The sequence below is a fragment of the Adelges cooleyi genome, unplaced genomic scaffold (genome assembly GCF_023614345.1).
Source record: "Adelges cooleyi isolate 19-005CV unplaced genomic scaffold, UGA_ACOO_1.1 ACOO_flye_CR_arks_rails_tigmint_CR_PRNA_247, whole genome shotgun sequence".
NCBI classification, from domain to species: Eukaryota; Metazoa; Arthropoda; class Insecta; order Hemiptera; family Adelgidae; genus Adelges; species Adelges cooleyi.
In genome coordinates this window covers 14,368,613-14,384,306 of record NW_026095912.1, presented here as the reverse complement: position 1 = coordinate 14,384,306, position 15,694 = coordinate 14,368,613, and the positions used below count along the sequence as shown (strand labels likewise).

The following is a 15,694-nucleotide window of genomic DNA, read 5'->3' as shown; positions in this document are numbered from 1 at the left end:
CATTTATTAACTTGTCAAAAGTGTACTTAGCAATCGTTTGAAATTTCTAAAAAAAAGGTTCTTTTTAACTGACTTTGCCGCAAAATAAAAGTCGGCAATAAACAACGTTTAGTATTAAACGAAAAAAAAAAAAATATTGGCTATTTTTGCAAACCAAAATTTTACTTACAAGATGTAAAATTAATTACTACCAACTCAATATTACACAAATACAAAACGTCCACTTGTCAGAATTGGGAATTTCACTTTTCTAATACAAATTGGATTGTGAAAGACCCGCTGGTGGCTTATATTGTTGTTTTCTCAGAACCACCAACGTGTCACGACCGGTTTTTATTATCTACGATAGTTGTGAAATAGGGTTTTCCCAACAAAAAAAACTAGTGCCTAATGACAGTATAGGAATTTATTAACATGACTGTTTCCAATAAAATTTACTATAAACATACAACAAAAGATAATAATGTTGAATATACATATTTCCAGAATGATCCCCAACCATAAGACATATCCATATCAAAAAAAGTGATCAATAATACTTCCTTTTTTTTTTTGTTAATTTTACAATGATCTTTGGCCAATGTAATCTGAACAGACTTACAAAGCACTCGAGTGGCTTCCCCCTCATTCCGTATGTGCTTCTTATTGGTACATTTTGACTTGAGTTAAACAAGTCAATTCAGAACCGTTCAACTCAAATTGATTGTGCTTCTGATATTTCACGTAAACCAAGATAAGTCTGCGATTCAAATGTTTCAGTAAATTACAAGTAATTACTGAATGTAAATTGTCCACTGTCGAATAGTTTGTACTTCTATGTTTCCTCAAGGCCCAATGGGCAATAACAATCGCTCTGCTTGTGTCTTTATTGTTGTAATAACGATTAAATACTCGATTTCGCAATCGGCGGGAAATCCAAATCGTATATCATAAAGTTATATTTATAATATTCATTAGACAGGTGCGTCAAACGACTGGTATTTAAATATATGGTTAATGTTTTATGTATAACACGTCAATTATTAGATGCCTTGAAGCAACAACTCACAACCTGATGGAACGCAAAATAAAAACGAGGAAAGTCGTAACGAAAACAATTTGAATTAATTAAAACTGATTTGTCGAGGTTGAATACAGTTATTTCACGGAAACCAATTTGCCAACAAGCCTCATTTGCTCGCTGTAACTTGAAAATATTAGTTTTGTTTGAGCAGTACACTGTTTATATGATAAATCAACAATACATTTTTTATTTAGCACACAAACAAATCGAATAAATTAATCTGAGGTCAAGGAGCTAAACAAAACTGACTATCTAGTATAATATACTAATTGGTATATTATTATTATTATTAAAAAATATAAATTATCTTAAAACTATAATGATCTTAAAATTATTTGATTATAACGTCGTGAAATAAAAAAATTAACATTTTTTTTTGTTTTGGGATAATTTAAATTTAATGTAGGTGGTCTCGCTATTTCTTAATTCGCAATACACTCCAACTTAACCGTTGAGAAGGTTCTGTACTGATCTCAAGGCTGAGATGGGAATCTGAAAAACAAAACATTAAGCTCGTGTTTACAAATACATTTCATCAAAACGTTTCTGGTGCAACGTTGACATGGACATGTCTTTGGGCTGGGGGAAATACAAATTTTCGAGTGGAAGAAAGTGAAGTTAAGAGCAGGGTTGAGGGATAGACGTGTAATGCTTCTAAAAACAAAGAGAATCGGTTGATATGAGATGGAGAATTTGCTGATCTTAAGACATGTACATGATTCAACTGCTTTCGTTAAAGTAACTCACGTTGAACACTTGATCGTAGTTCTTCGGTCCTGAGGGGCCAGCACCACTTGCACCGGATCCAGCGCCACTTGCACCACCATTCGACGGTTGTTGTCCATAGTCAAAGCCGGAAGCCGAAGCTGCACCTGCCTGGGGTACCTTGCCGGATTCTCCTCCGGTCGCCACGAAGGCACTTCCTCCGTTGGCTCCGTTTTCGCTGAACACCACGGCTTTGCGGTTTCCTAAAAAAATTGAGGGGGAAATATAACATACAACTAGGTTAAGCTTCTCTCCTCAAAAATTACACACCTTGTGGCTTTTGGTTCAGGTAAGTGTTGACGGATTGCAATACGTTGATGGGGATCTGGAAACAAACGAATTATCGGTTTTATAAAGGTCTTTCGTATAAAGCAAAACCCTAAATGGACTCTGAGGAAAATATCATCGATCCGACAATCTCCTCAAAGGTTTGTGTCGTACATTGGTATGACTTACGGCGAATATTCTGTCGAAAAATCCGTTTCCTTGGACCGCACTATTGTGGTGTCCCGGTTTGCTGCTCACGATTCCAACGCTGGATCCAGATCCAGTTCCGTATCCGGATCCGGAGCTCGATACGCCGGCACCCGCTCCGGTTACATCGTATCCTGCCCCAGCTCCTGCGCCACTTGCACCGTAACCAGCTCCGGCACCCAACCCGTTACCTCCGGCCGTAGCGATGGCGCCCGTGTCGGACAGTCCAGCGGCAGCCTGGAATCCACCCCACGAAGCCGATACGGATTCTCCGTTCTTCTTGAAGTCTACCGGCGGAATGATTTCCTACAACATACACGAGCCAATCATGAGTTAATGTTGTGAGCGTTAGGTTAGGTTAGACGAGGTTCCTGCTCGAGCCTGGCCGAGGAAGAAGCGAAGCTCTTCCCCGAAAACACCATCTTTAAGATGATGGAGTGTAAGGAGATTTGGAGGGAGTATGCAATGGGGCAGAAGAAGTACCACCAGGCAAAGGAGTAGGCTAGTAGTGCTAACTGGGCAACGGATCCTTAGATCCGAGTTTAAGGTTAGTGGTTATGACTGGCGGACCAGAGGGGAAACAAAGTGTACAACAATTTCCCCTCTAGTTTTCAATAATTAAACTAGATGAAAAAAAAAGGTTTTGCTTTGGTTAGGTTCACACGATCAATGTTAAACGACTTGTTTTCATAGATTGACAGCAGTTTGAATGATCATAGCTGATTTCCATACACGGGCAAATCGACCATTTTCAATCATCATCATTAGTAAGGTTAGAATCGTTCAAGAAAATTAATATTTTTATCCCGACATAATCTCTTCGAAGAATTGAGATTGTCATCGTCATGTACCATGCAAAGTTTTTAGAGTCATTAGCAATGATCACGGTAATCAGACAGAAAAATAGTTTTATGGGAGAATACTAAGATCTTAATGTGTTGATTGTTATTTGGCAGTCAACTGTTCTTATAACCCTCACTTTTCACTTTCCATTTAGCTTCTTAAAATTCATAGCTACACATGGTCAGTTTAGGTTGTCAATCCATATGGCTATCAAATCTATCAATGACATCCCAAGTCGTACAAATGCCAAAGTTATTTCTAAAAAAAAATACCATCAGCTCCAAAACTCCAGTGGCATACACCCTTATATAAATGTGCTCCCATACACTCCAATTCAAACCTCTTAAGATTTCCATAAGCTAATCTCTTGTCTCGTCAAACACTTTCCGCTTTCGTCGTGGACAAAATTTGTTTTCTCATTTCTTCTACTAATGACTCGATCGAACGACCTTAGCTCATCGTTACTCACAGTCTAATGACTCTTTGGGGGTGTGATCGAGGTTTTCCCACTGTCATTTGTATTTACTGAAAATTTGATAATAATTACATTGCGGATAGTGTATATTAACACGGTTCATTATTTTTTCTGATACATATTTTTAAATTAATATCCCCCATATTCGTCATAAGGTTTCCGTCGGGATACAAGACACAAATATCTTAGTCATTTAACGTTAATGTCGACACATTACCGCTGGCAATAATTGTACAGCGTTCAACAAGTGTGATGTCGGTTGGCAACCGATATTAATAAGGTAAACCATTAAACTACGCCGCAGAAGTGCTGATAATTCTAAGAGCGTGGAAAAAAAATGTAGCTAATGGTGTGATTTCAACAATCTGCTGGTTTTATACAAACAGGTTTAATTATCATAATATGTATGTATGTGCAATAATTTGTGTATACGGATTAACGCGAATAGGGTTCGGTGGTTATTGCGTGTGGTTTTATTTCTTTCGCTATTTGCACACAACATGGAAACTGAGTCTAATATATTATTGTGATCTTACTCATCCCACCAAATCCGGCTCTTACCACGGTAGGTATATAAGTATCGCATTGTCGTTGTATGACACCTATTGTCTTGTACAAAGTCGAGCCGTCTCCCGAACCGTGTCCGCGGTTCATTGTTGTGATGTCGGGCCAAGGTAAAAACAATATGGAATCGAAATTTAAATTATTATTATAATGATAAAGGCACGGCATTATGCATGAAAGTGGACGAGTGAGATGTTCAAACGTTGCGACAACGTTTCCAGTCACGGCCCTTGTCGTTACCGAGTTTCATACTTTACGGTCGAGTTGGGAAATCATTATTACTATTTCTTTTACGAGCGTTTTAAAAGAAAGTCAATATTCAAAGGAATATTAACAATATTGAACGTCAAAGCACAGATAAGAGAAAATCACACGGTCCACGTCCTAGTCTTAATGAGAAATTTCATTTCTTAAATGTGGTCACACTGAGTTCAGGAGGGTTTCTGTTATCAATAAATGATGAAGTGAACCCTCTGGTTTTATCTAATCTGCGATCAAAGTGCTCAGGACACCACCGAGTGTGGCAATAACACAGACTATACGAAAACAGATAGCTCATTCGGCGGGTACACAAAAACTATGACTCAAAACGAAATCAGTGTGACCGCAGATTCAAGCGTGAAATTTCATAAGAATATCGCAGATTGGACAAAAATAAATTGTCTCATCTGTGTTAATCACAGATAAATATTTAATAAACTAAATAACCATGTGTGAAATGCCGCCAATAGAGATAAATTTAGGTACCATTTTCCGTCATCTTTGTAGGAATTAGAACATTATCACATGAAAATGTGTTGATAACAATTATGAGTTAGGCTGATAACACAGAATCACAGATATTTATATATATATATATTTTATACACACATAAATCCCACAAAAATGGCGGACGTCGACTTCCATTCTTATCACTAGTCGACTGTATAACGTCAAAACACAGCAATGTTTGTATTTATCATAATTTTAAAGGAGAACAATTTTTGTAAAACGATTCAGGCGTCCAGCAGCCAACAGTAACAGTGTGGTAACTCTTGAAATAATTGTGAGTTTCCAAAGAGGATAACATTATGACAGAAAAGATCATCATGTTTTACTGACAAACACTGTATAAAAAAAATGAACTTTGATAAGATTGTGGGTCACTGTGTTCATTCTCGAGATTGATAAGGAGATTGTACAATAATAAAACCAATCTGATATCTTCCTTGAAATGTCTTATTAGAAATTTCGGCCTTTGTATTCGGTCGAATGAGCTCACTCGGTTTTCACATTAAAGTCTGTGGCAATAATATGCCTGCCATTAGTGTTCTATCCGAATCCGTGCAAGACCAATGCCGGATCGATAAAGCCCACGCCATAATAGAGGTACATTTTAATGAGAATTTTACTATTATTTTATTATTACTGTTGTACTGCCATTGCGAACGGGTAATTACGGACAAGTATTATAATTGCCCGCGCGCTCACGTTACGGATCGTTGTGGCCCAGAGGCGCTTAGGAGGTCATCGCAATAATAAATCTTTTATTATTATTTTTTTGTTTTTTTGTTTTTGTACAGTTCATTACAAAATACACCATAACGATTTTCCATGACGTACGAGATCACGTACTATGTGTGTATGCAAAAAAATAAAAAATAAATTTTACTACCTGACTTGCCCGCACATAAATAACGTTTAACTGTCGCATTTAAGATTGTTTGGAACAACTTCACTTGTGAACACCTACGATTATTATTTGGATGTTTATGACTTTGCATATTTTTTCAGTGAAATCAGAATTACAACCAATTACGGTACAAAATTCAAGTTCACAAAGACTAGATTATAAATCTGCAAACTCATATTGCATGTAATACTTGCCTGTAATGATTTTTTTTGTAGATTTAGTAGCATATTTACAAGTATAATTGAAGCTATATAAGATACATCCGAGCTCAAAATTAAAAGATGGAGCTACAGAACGGTCGGTTGAGTTACTACTGGGTCTATATAAATCCATATTACCTAAGTGAAAATGTATTTATCATTATTCTTTAAAAAAAAAAAAAACAGAGAAATCGCTACATTTATTTACTATCAACGTTATTATTATTAGTACTCTATTTTGTCGGTTTTGTTGAGTTATTGATTGTATAAACATAATTTATTGAACTAGTCGGTTTTCAAATAAACGAGGGGGTCAAAACCATAGTGGTGCAAGTCACATTAATCTCGATTAAAAGAAAACAAGGTTTAGGTAAGTGCATATAATTAGGTTATTTATATTGATATAATTTATTGATTATGGTTTCAACTATCGATTTTCAAAAAGGATTTTTATCAATAGAGTGCAGTAAACACATAAAAATGGCATATATATTTTTATTAAAATTAAAAAAATGCATGCGGTGAAGGTTTAAGTTATCTCTTTGGTATGAGTTACGGCTCAAATTACTTTGCCTGTAGATAATAAAATATGTACTTCTTAAGATAATATTACAATTACAAAACTATGGCTTTCAATCTCCTCAATAAAAAATACCATATACATATTATGGAAAATGTGTCATAAATCGTGTCAATAATAACATATCGAATCGAATGCGATTATTACTGTGTATGATATATCTACATTTTTATACACATTCTCCAACGACATATTATACTTTACGAAGCGGTACGAATCACTCGCATCGTGCTACGGTCTACACTAGTTGGGCAATAATTAAAATTTTAAATAATTCAATACAAATGGAAGTGATAGGAAATGATCAAAAAAAAAAAAAACATTATATTAAACTCACATTGCTCAGCTCGGGCTTGTCTTTCGGTGCGGCCACAGCCAGGGCAGCGGTGGCGACAAGTGCAAACGCTAAAGACACGAATTTGTTCATGTTGTGTTTCTGTAAAAAAAAAAAAAAATCAAACAAACATAAAAACACCGTTTTGATATAAGATCATTTATTCTCGAGATCAACGCCAAACTCACCTTACTCTGTACACCACACGTTATACGATCGACACAGTCGGTTTCTTCGGTGAGACTAATACAATACTACTGTGGGAACGACTTAAAAAATTCTCACGAAAAAAATTAAAAATATATATTTTTTTGTACTAAACAATATTATATCTACTTGACCGCCGCGCGTGCAGTGTTCGTATATATACTACCTGCGTATGACTGACCGCCGCCAACGGGAGAATATAATATAACGATAATAATATTATTTTTTTTTTTTTTATTAAATTACACCCATTTCCTTCTCTCTATACACACACACACACACACACACATACAAGGTCATCGCCGTTTATCCTAGGCTATAACTATACCACCGCCACCGCCACCACCACCGCAGCCATCGCCTCCACCGCCCAAAGTTCCTCTCCGCGTGTACAAAACCGGCTGGGTCGGTGCAGGAAACAAACGACGATGGCAAGCTGCGGTCGACTTCCAAACACAAAGAATACATGCTTTGCGCAACTATATTGAACAGAAAGAGCAAAAAAAAAAAAAAAATTACAATACACTTGGCTACTGTGAACGTGTCGGGATAAACTTTTTTTTTTTTTAGCGGGGGGAAAACCCATTGACGTGGGAAAACCGGCTCCGATAACGTGTACTACCACTCGGCCGAGCGCTATGACGCGCGGGGCGGTAGCCGATGTGCGTTCTTATTTATGCATCTGGACTCGCTCACATTTCCTGAACAGCCAAAAACCGATTGGTATTTGATTCGTGCGGCCAATCACTGGGTTCTGGAAGTACTGGACCCGACCCGTTAAACCCTGTGATAAAAACCAAAAGGGCAAAAACCTTGGCAAACGTTGTACCTTACCCTTTTGAGTAACGAATCGCGAATTAAAAAAAAAAAAAAAACAATACTGACGACATAATTTATGATAAAACACAATACGTTGTTTCACTTTTTCTATAACTATTACATTTTTTTATATCAAAAAAAAAACGACACACTTTTTTTCGTTTAATATATTATGTTATTAAATTTAACGAAAAAAGCATGATTTCGCGTTAATTAAATAATATATTATATAAAACGAATGGGCAGCGGATTCGTCTTGAACAACCCATTGTCTCACGATGGCGGCGTTGGCCATCCAAGGCCTGTTAAGCTTGCACGATGACGATATCATGCATTAAAATATAATATAAGCAAAATCATTGAACATTTTTAATTTTAACATAATTTAAACACATTATATCCATAACATGTCGAAAAAATATGTGTTTTTGTGCCCCCCCCCCCTTTTTAGGCCGAATTTCATCTCTTATCAGCTTATTTCTCAGTTCATTACCGTAACGGTCACTGATAAGAGTGAAAACAATTGATATCCGTGGAAAGCGCTGATAAGAGATAATATGATAACGATAAGAATGACGGATGACCGTGTAAGGGCTGTGGCGACAGTCTCAAATCAGCTGAGAAGGTATTGTTGTTTTTACAATCAAGTGTTTTTTATCGATTTTGTATGTTTGTTTCTGGACCAATGAACCGATATCTTCAGGTCTATACAAGAGAAATCTTATTGGTAAGTACTTTGTTGGACCAATCGTGGTAAAATTACAATTTTTGTTTTAATCACAACTCCTCGCGAGTACCACCGTCCTCGTTATGCCTATTGTGTTGGCTTTTTATTTTTTTTTAATTGTTATGTCACATACACACATAACGGGTTGGTTTCGAAATGTTGCATTACAACAATAACAATAATAATAATAATATGTTCGGTCGTTGACGAAATCGAAGAAATATAATAACACAATATAAAAACGTTCACACCACACCACATACACATGTCATGTCGGCGAGCGCACCTTTCGCTTTTCCATCTCCTCCTTTCATTTGAAAAAAAAAAAATAGGTAGACACTACCGAAACAAAAAATTATTTAATAATAACATAAGAAACCAAGGTTTTTCCTACGCACTCCCCGAAGACGGAAGATTGACGGGGCCAGTCTTGTCCGTGTCCTTAAGAGCTTTAGTATATGTTTTTTTTCCAGCCCAAATATCGTTTACCAGACCAACCGCGGCGATGACCTCACTGATTGTGCAGTAATACTAATGATAATAATAACAATTAAGTCCTTATCCGCACAATAATCGTGCACATATTATAACATGCGCGTTTTTAAAATATTCTATTAAAAAAATTAACCCATTAGGTTTATTTTTTGTAACGATAATAGTTAGTGGAAATCAAAATATACTTACCACACGAGTGTTTCGACGGTACTTCCTGTATTTTATGAATATGCCAACATGAATTATACATGAATTATTTTATTTTATATGAAAAACATTTATAGTCAAAACTGTACACACAAAATTATGGTGCGAATAATTTATACAATATTCTTAGTCGCTAAAACCGCCCAGAAAATGTTTGCAAAAATCTTTCTGGTTTTAAAAAATAAGATAATATGATAAACCGCTGTAATTCTGTCTGATTAATAATTATTTAGGAATGGCGCCGAGATTATAGGATATGATATTAAAATCCGGATTATTCGGATTTAATTTGTTTTTTATCCAATTAAAAATAATAAAACAACTGTTATAAGACGCGGTCACGAGCTACGCTTTTATACCGTTTATTCAAAAACAATAATTATTGTATTATTAAGTTTAGCAGAAAAAAAAATATGTATTTAAATTCTAAAAACCGGATATTCCAGTCAGTACTTCTTGTTTCTGCTTCTCAGACATGACTCACAATAAAAAATAATAATAATATTATGACAAACATTAAAACAATGTAGTTGTTTTGTATAATAAAATATAATATTGCGGTACGTTTTTATATCTTATAATTATTTTTATCCTATAAAATATACAGTTATGCTTCGTTTCACACTGCAAAAGTAAAGTATATTTTAAATTATTTCATTCGACATATTATTTTTGATGACCTCAAAATATGTTATTTAGGTACATCTTGTTTTTAACAGTTTGACGAATTTTCTTATAGTACAATAGGATAAAAATACAGTTTTATGATATTTGATTTGTAAGTTTAGACAATAACGAAATTAGATGAGTTGTCCAAATAAATAGATTTACTCTCAAAATATACAATGACCAAATATTTAGAAATTCTTGAAATGTATAAAATTTAAATAAAAGTATAATATTTTATTTGTATTAATTGCCAATCCGAACATTTGAAACATTCACTATACAAATATAGTAACATTTAGTAAAAAAAATATATTTTTGGTGATTTCTTTGTTCATTAAAAACAGAGACCGAATTGAAGTATAATATCTGTTGCTATGAATAAACTTATTAACCAAATAACTTATTATTTCAAACTGTAATATACAGAGTGATACATTTAACATTTGCACTGTACTGGTTTAAAAATTCCTAAATATCAACCTAATTTATTGTTTTCCAAAGCTCTTTCGACTTTTTAAACTTAACCCTTTGTTATCAATATTTTAACTTTATAGCATACAATTTGTTTTGTATAGTTTAATTAGTATTAAGTTGACAGTTATAGTTACCCATATACAGGGTGATTAACAATATAATGATAATATTTGCATTGCCTGTTGACTGTTAATTCACTCACACATATCAACCTGGATGCAGACTACGGTCAAAGTGTGATTTTATCTTTTTTGGGGGGTTTTTCTTGATAAAAAAAGGAAAAGGGATTCTGAATTTTTTTTTTTTGGTTTAGTCATGACTCATTTGTAGTACTATGTCTTGATAATATTCAATACAGGTGTAAAACTAATTGGACTATTTTCAAAAGAGTAATGGAGAACCATAGTTTTAAGTTGACGTATATGTAATTTTTTTTGGCGTTTTTCTCTATTTAGATGGGGAAGGGATGAACTTTTTAAATTTTTGGCTTCAACAAAGTACCATACAGGTATGATTTCTGATCAATTGAGTTGCTACAAAAAACACATCATTGTAAAACCCACACTTTCTCAGCTAAGCTAGACATCTAGTGTAAACTGATCAGCCTGTATTATACAATATGACTTATTACTATTGGTGTTATTGTTGCAATCCTGTTGAGTTGATATCATACTATTGTACTTGGCATTAGACGGACAAACCTATTATTAGTATTGCCATTATTTTACATGAGTGAAATTTAACGACAACATATAATATTATCATATTATTACATATGTCGCGTCCCGTTTAAACGGACGAGGTCTGCATACCGAAAATCTTGTATAATTTTGCACTATAGGAAAAAATAACACGAGATATTATTGTTCATTAATATTAATGACTGGCGACCACCTAACGAAACGAGCATAATAAAAAAATTATACATGTACATCCGACGAATGGCAAAGCGAAAAACCACATCCAAACAACTTAATATTGCGCACTCGTTTGGTCGTTAATTTCCAAACGGATTTCTTAGTTAACCTATCTGCTTTAGCCTACCCTCCCTGCCTCCTCCGACCAGGAAGACGGTACGGGTTCAAACTAGGAAAACGTACGGATAAAAGAAGATCTTCCGGCGATAGCGAATTACAAGATTTGCCAGAAGAATTATCGCTTTGGTTCCCACGAAACGATGGTATGAAAAAAAAAAAATACAACGATCATGTCTTGTTAATAAAAAAATCTCAAGACGTTATCCACTTGCCGACGACCCGAGACCGAGCGAGTCAACGTACCAACAATAATGTTACATTATTATCGGCCCACCATATAGTTTAGAAAAAAAGTTGAAATTTTTACAAAATATGGTCTACCGAGCTTTGGTGGTAAAAATTGTGAGTACAACAATACAGTAATTGTTTGTGGTGATCAACATCCCCGTGTCTTGGACACTGATCATCTCCAAAGAAACAATTATTATATCTTATTTAATTAACATTATTAAAATTGAAAATAATTTACTGAAACTGTTGTCCGGTCGCCCACCAGTTTTAAAAAATTGTTTTTGAACTTAAAATTAAGTCATCGTTCAAAATTGGTAAACATGTTTAGTAAATTATTCCTAATTTGAAAAGTTAACAAAATATATGTATTGTATATTGTCATTTGAGTTTAAAAAGTTGATAAAGCTCGAAAAACTAAATACAATAATGATCAACATTCGACCGATTATTGTCTTATAATTTGAAATAACATAAATTAAAAAGTCTCCATACATCTACAAAATAATTTTCCAAGAAAATCAGTGACACTGGCTAAATTGATCACTTTTAAAATCTCTGGCTTATTTAGGTGATAGAATAATGACGGTTAGCCTAAATGGGAGGTTTTTTGAAATTGTTGGAGATCATAAAAAAAATATTACTTCTTAAATATTAAACAATAAACTCTGTGGATTTTTTCAGATTTGTGTGGACATTAAACGATTAAATCCAGCTAGTATTGTTCAAATGAAAAATATTATTTTGAACGGCAGATTTTTAAGTAACTTTTAAAAAGTCAACAAAATTTTTACAGTCCTAAAAAACTACATAATTTTATAAGCAATATAAAAATAAGAGATTGCAGAGATGTTAATTATTTAGAGTATACATTAATGTTAGTTAGATAGCATATTTAGGTACTATATGCCTACCTATTGTAGCTATTATTTCTATTACTTCTATTATTTCAGAAAAATTAATAAAATGTTTCGGTTGATTCTTTGACTGGAAATTTAAGATTAATTAAGTTTCAATCGAACGAAAATATAAAAAATTAAATTTAAATGTAAAATTATATACAGTTTGATAGGTATTTTTGAACGCGTTAATGTACAATTCAAGTTAAATCCATTTTGTTGTTATGAGCTTGAAATATCTTACTGCGTCATATAATTTAATTTTAATTTGTTCTTAGTGCAATATAATTACTTGAATACAAATTTAGACGTTTTCGATTCGACATTAGTTTATAATATATTATTTTAAGGTCTAAAAGTTGAACAATAATGCCGCAAAAGTGTCGTTAAATTTAAACGTTATTTGATTATTTTTTAACCTTGTAGGTCTTCTTTACACCATTGGTCACCTTGACAACTTTTGGCTTTTTTGAACGATAAAATAATGTTGGTTGGCCTGGTTAAAAAATATTACTTCTCAATTTCTCAACAATTAACCGTACAGACTTTTAAGAATTGTATAAACATTAAATTAGCTGGATTAAAAATCCAGCTATTGGTGTTCAAATGAAAAGCACTGTTTTAAATGGCAGATTTCGAAGTAACTTTTGAAAGGTCAAATTCAAATTTGTATTTAAAAACAAAAAAAGAAATCCTCATCGTTAAAAAAGTAATAAATGAAGGCTTAAATAAGTATTTACAGACATTTTGATTTATTTAAAGTATACATTAATGTCGTTAGTAGAAAAATTATTAATAGTAGTATGGTTGATTTGTTAAACGAAAATTTAAGATTATAACTAAGTTTCAATCTACTTTGCACACAACCTATTTTTAAGCACAACTTTCTGTGATGTCATACTATAGATTGAAAGAAATCATTGTCCTTTGCATAATTATGATTATTTTTGTTTTTTATACAGGAAGGAAATCAAGTACTAGACAATATCTTTCAGGTAACACTACACATCTTTTAAGTATACATTAATGTTATTTAGCTAGTACTTATTTCGGTAGACATTGTTTTAAATAGAAAAACGAATAAAATGTTTTGGTTATTTCTGTAACCGGAAATTTGAGGTTATAATTAAGATTGAAATCTAACGGAAATATTGTGTAAAATTGTATATAATTTGAGAGGTATTTTTAAACGCGTTAATTTCTAGTTAAAGTCAAAAACATTTTGTTTATATGAGTTATATAAAATATCTTACTGCGTTATGTAATTTTTTTTAATATGTTTTGAGTGAAATTTAATTACTCGAACACAAATTTGACACAATGTCGATTCGACATTACTATTATATTTATTTCAATTATTTTAAGGTGTAAAAGTTTAACAACAATGCCCCAAAACTGCCATTAAATTACAAATTACAATTGCCTTGTATGTATTCTTTACACATATGTTTCTTTTTTTTCCTTGTAATTTAATAACTAAACACTAAATGTTTATATGATAGATACTCCTTTGTTTTTTCTTCTACAAATCATACCAACAATAAGTTACATAAGATTTTAAAAAAATTGTTTGCAGAGTTGTATTGTTTGTCATACTATATGTGCAATTAATAATATTTTTTGCAAAATAATTTAATTTAAATTTATAAAATGGTATTCTATGATGATGTACATCATCATATCAGTGTGGCTTAGAGTGTTATGGTTATGACTATGCACAATAAGGATATAACCTTGTTGCATATTTATACCGAACTCACAACTACGTCCACTGTCTTGTTATTACCGGCTTTATTATTTTACATATTAATATATTTTGTGAGTAAAACGCTAAGAAAAAAAGAAAAAAAATTATAAATGTATAAATAATTTTTTTAAATATAAGCTTATACATTTATGCGAACAAGCAGTAATTGTTTTAATTTAAATAGTTTAAACAGTTAACTGATGTGTTTAAATTTAGGTAAAATAAAAAGTAATATATTTTGTTAGGTGGACGAATGGGGAAAATGTTAATATTTGGTTTTTTTTTTTGTATGTTTTTTCCGATTCTTGTATTAATGCATAAAGAAACTTACTCTTATTAGCAATCTCATTTCAATGGTAACATGGCAAAAACTACAATGAATATTTTTTCCAGATATATGATATCTTGATTTTTGTTTTTATTTTTTTAAATACATTTTTTCTGGTCTATTGTAGAAGTAATGACGTGTTATGTAAGTACATATCAGATTTCATTGCAATTAAATCATAAGCTAAGGAATATTACCAATGCTTAAGAAAAATATTTTAGTGTACTTTTGAGGGTTAATATATTAATGTTTTCATAAATTTTATTCATTCATTTACTTTCTAAGGCTTGAATTAATTCAATAATAGTTTTTTTGTAAAAAAAGCTATTTTTTTTTCTACTGACGATATCGTTTATACAAACAGCATCTGTTTAAAATTAATATTTTTAACTTAAACAAAAAAAAACTAAGAAACAAACATTTTATTTGGAAAACTGTAGCTCGCAGGCTCTAAAAATAAATTTAAAAATCTGAAAAAATGAAATATTTTTTTCACCCCCAAGGAACATAATATCAAGAGAAGAACAGAAAAAAATAGCGAAAAAAACATAATAGTTGGTGTTTTAAATTATTTGTATCTCCTAATAAAGCCACCCCTTAAATTTTTTTTTTAAAACATGGTTTTCTAAAAAAAATTAGTAAAAAAGTAAACTAAAAAGAAAAAAAAATGTTCCTACAAGAACAATTTTCCAATTAATTGGAGCGCATTTTTCTTTTAATGTCAAAATTAATGAAAACAGTCGAAAATTAACTACAGTTTTAAATAATGTTGAACATCTTTAGTTATTGACCGAAAAGAAAAGCGTGGGGCCTATTGAACAAAGTTCTTAAGAAATTTATCAGATAATGTTTTATATTGTAAGTTTTATTTGATTAATTTAAATTTG

General features: G+C 32.4%; 1 protein-coding gene across 2 annotated transcripts; it reads right to left on the bottom strand.

Moving 5' to 3' along the window:
- Positions 1–1,316: 1,316 nt before the first annotated feature.
- LOC126836627 (uncharacterized) lies at positions 1,317–7,371 on the bottom strand. 2 transcript variants are annotated; one of them, XM_050570194.1, is made up of 6 exons: positions 7,159–7,371; positions 6,974–7,072; positions 2,270–2,608; positions 2,099–2,153; positions 1,811–2,031; positions 1,317–1,555 (listed from the first exon to the last, which is right to left on the bottom strand). In XM_050570194.1, the coding sequence occupies exons 2-6, from the start codon at positions 7,061–7,063 to the stop codon at positions 1,508–1,510; spliced, it is 753 nt and encodes a 250-aa protein (XP_050426151.1). In that variant the 5' UTR covers positions 7,064–7,072; positions 7,159–7,371; the 3' UTR covers positions 1,317–1,507. The 2 variants fall into 2 exon arrangements, with proteins under 2 accessions (XP_050426151.1, XP_050426153.1); XM_050570196.1 differs by having other exon boundaries at positions 2,285–2,608; positions 7,159–7,369.
- Positions 7,372–15,694: the final 8,323 nt, after the last annotated feature.

Coding starts and splice junctions, on each gene's coding strand:
- LOC126836627 (XM_050570194.1), bottom strand. CDS start 7,063: ATGAACAAATTCGTGTCTTTAGCGTTTGCACTTGTCGCCACCGCTGCC. Junction 2,154..2,269: donor TCGCCGTAAGTCATACCAAT/GTACGACACAAA, acceptor GTTTGTTTCCAG/ATCCCCATCAACGTATTGCA. Junction 1,556..1,810: donor ACTACGATCAAGTGTTCAAC/GTGAGTTACTTT, acceptor TTTGTTTTTCAG/ATTCCCATCTCAGCCTTGAG.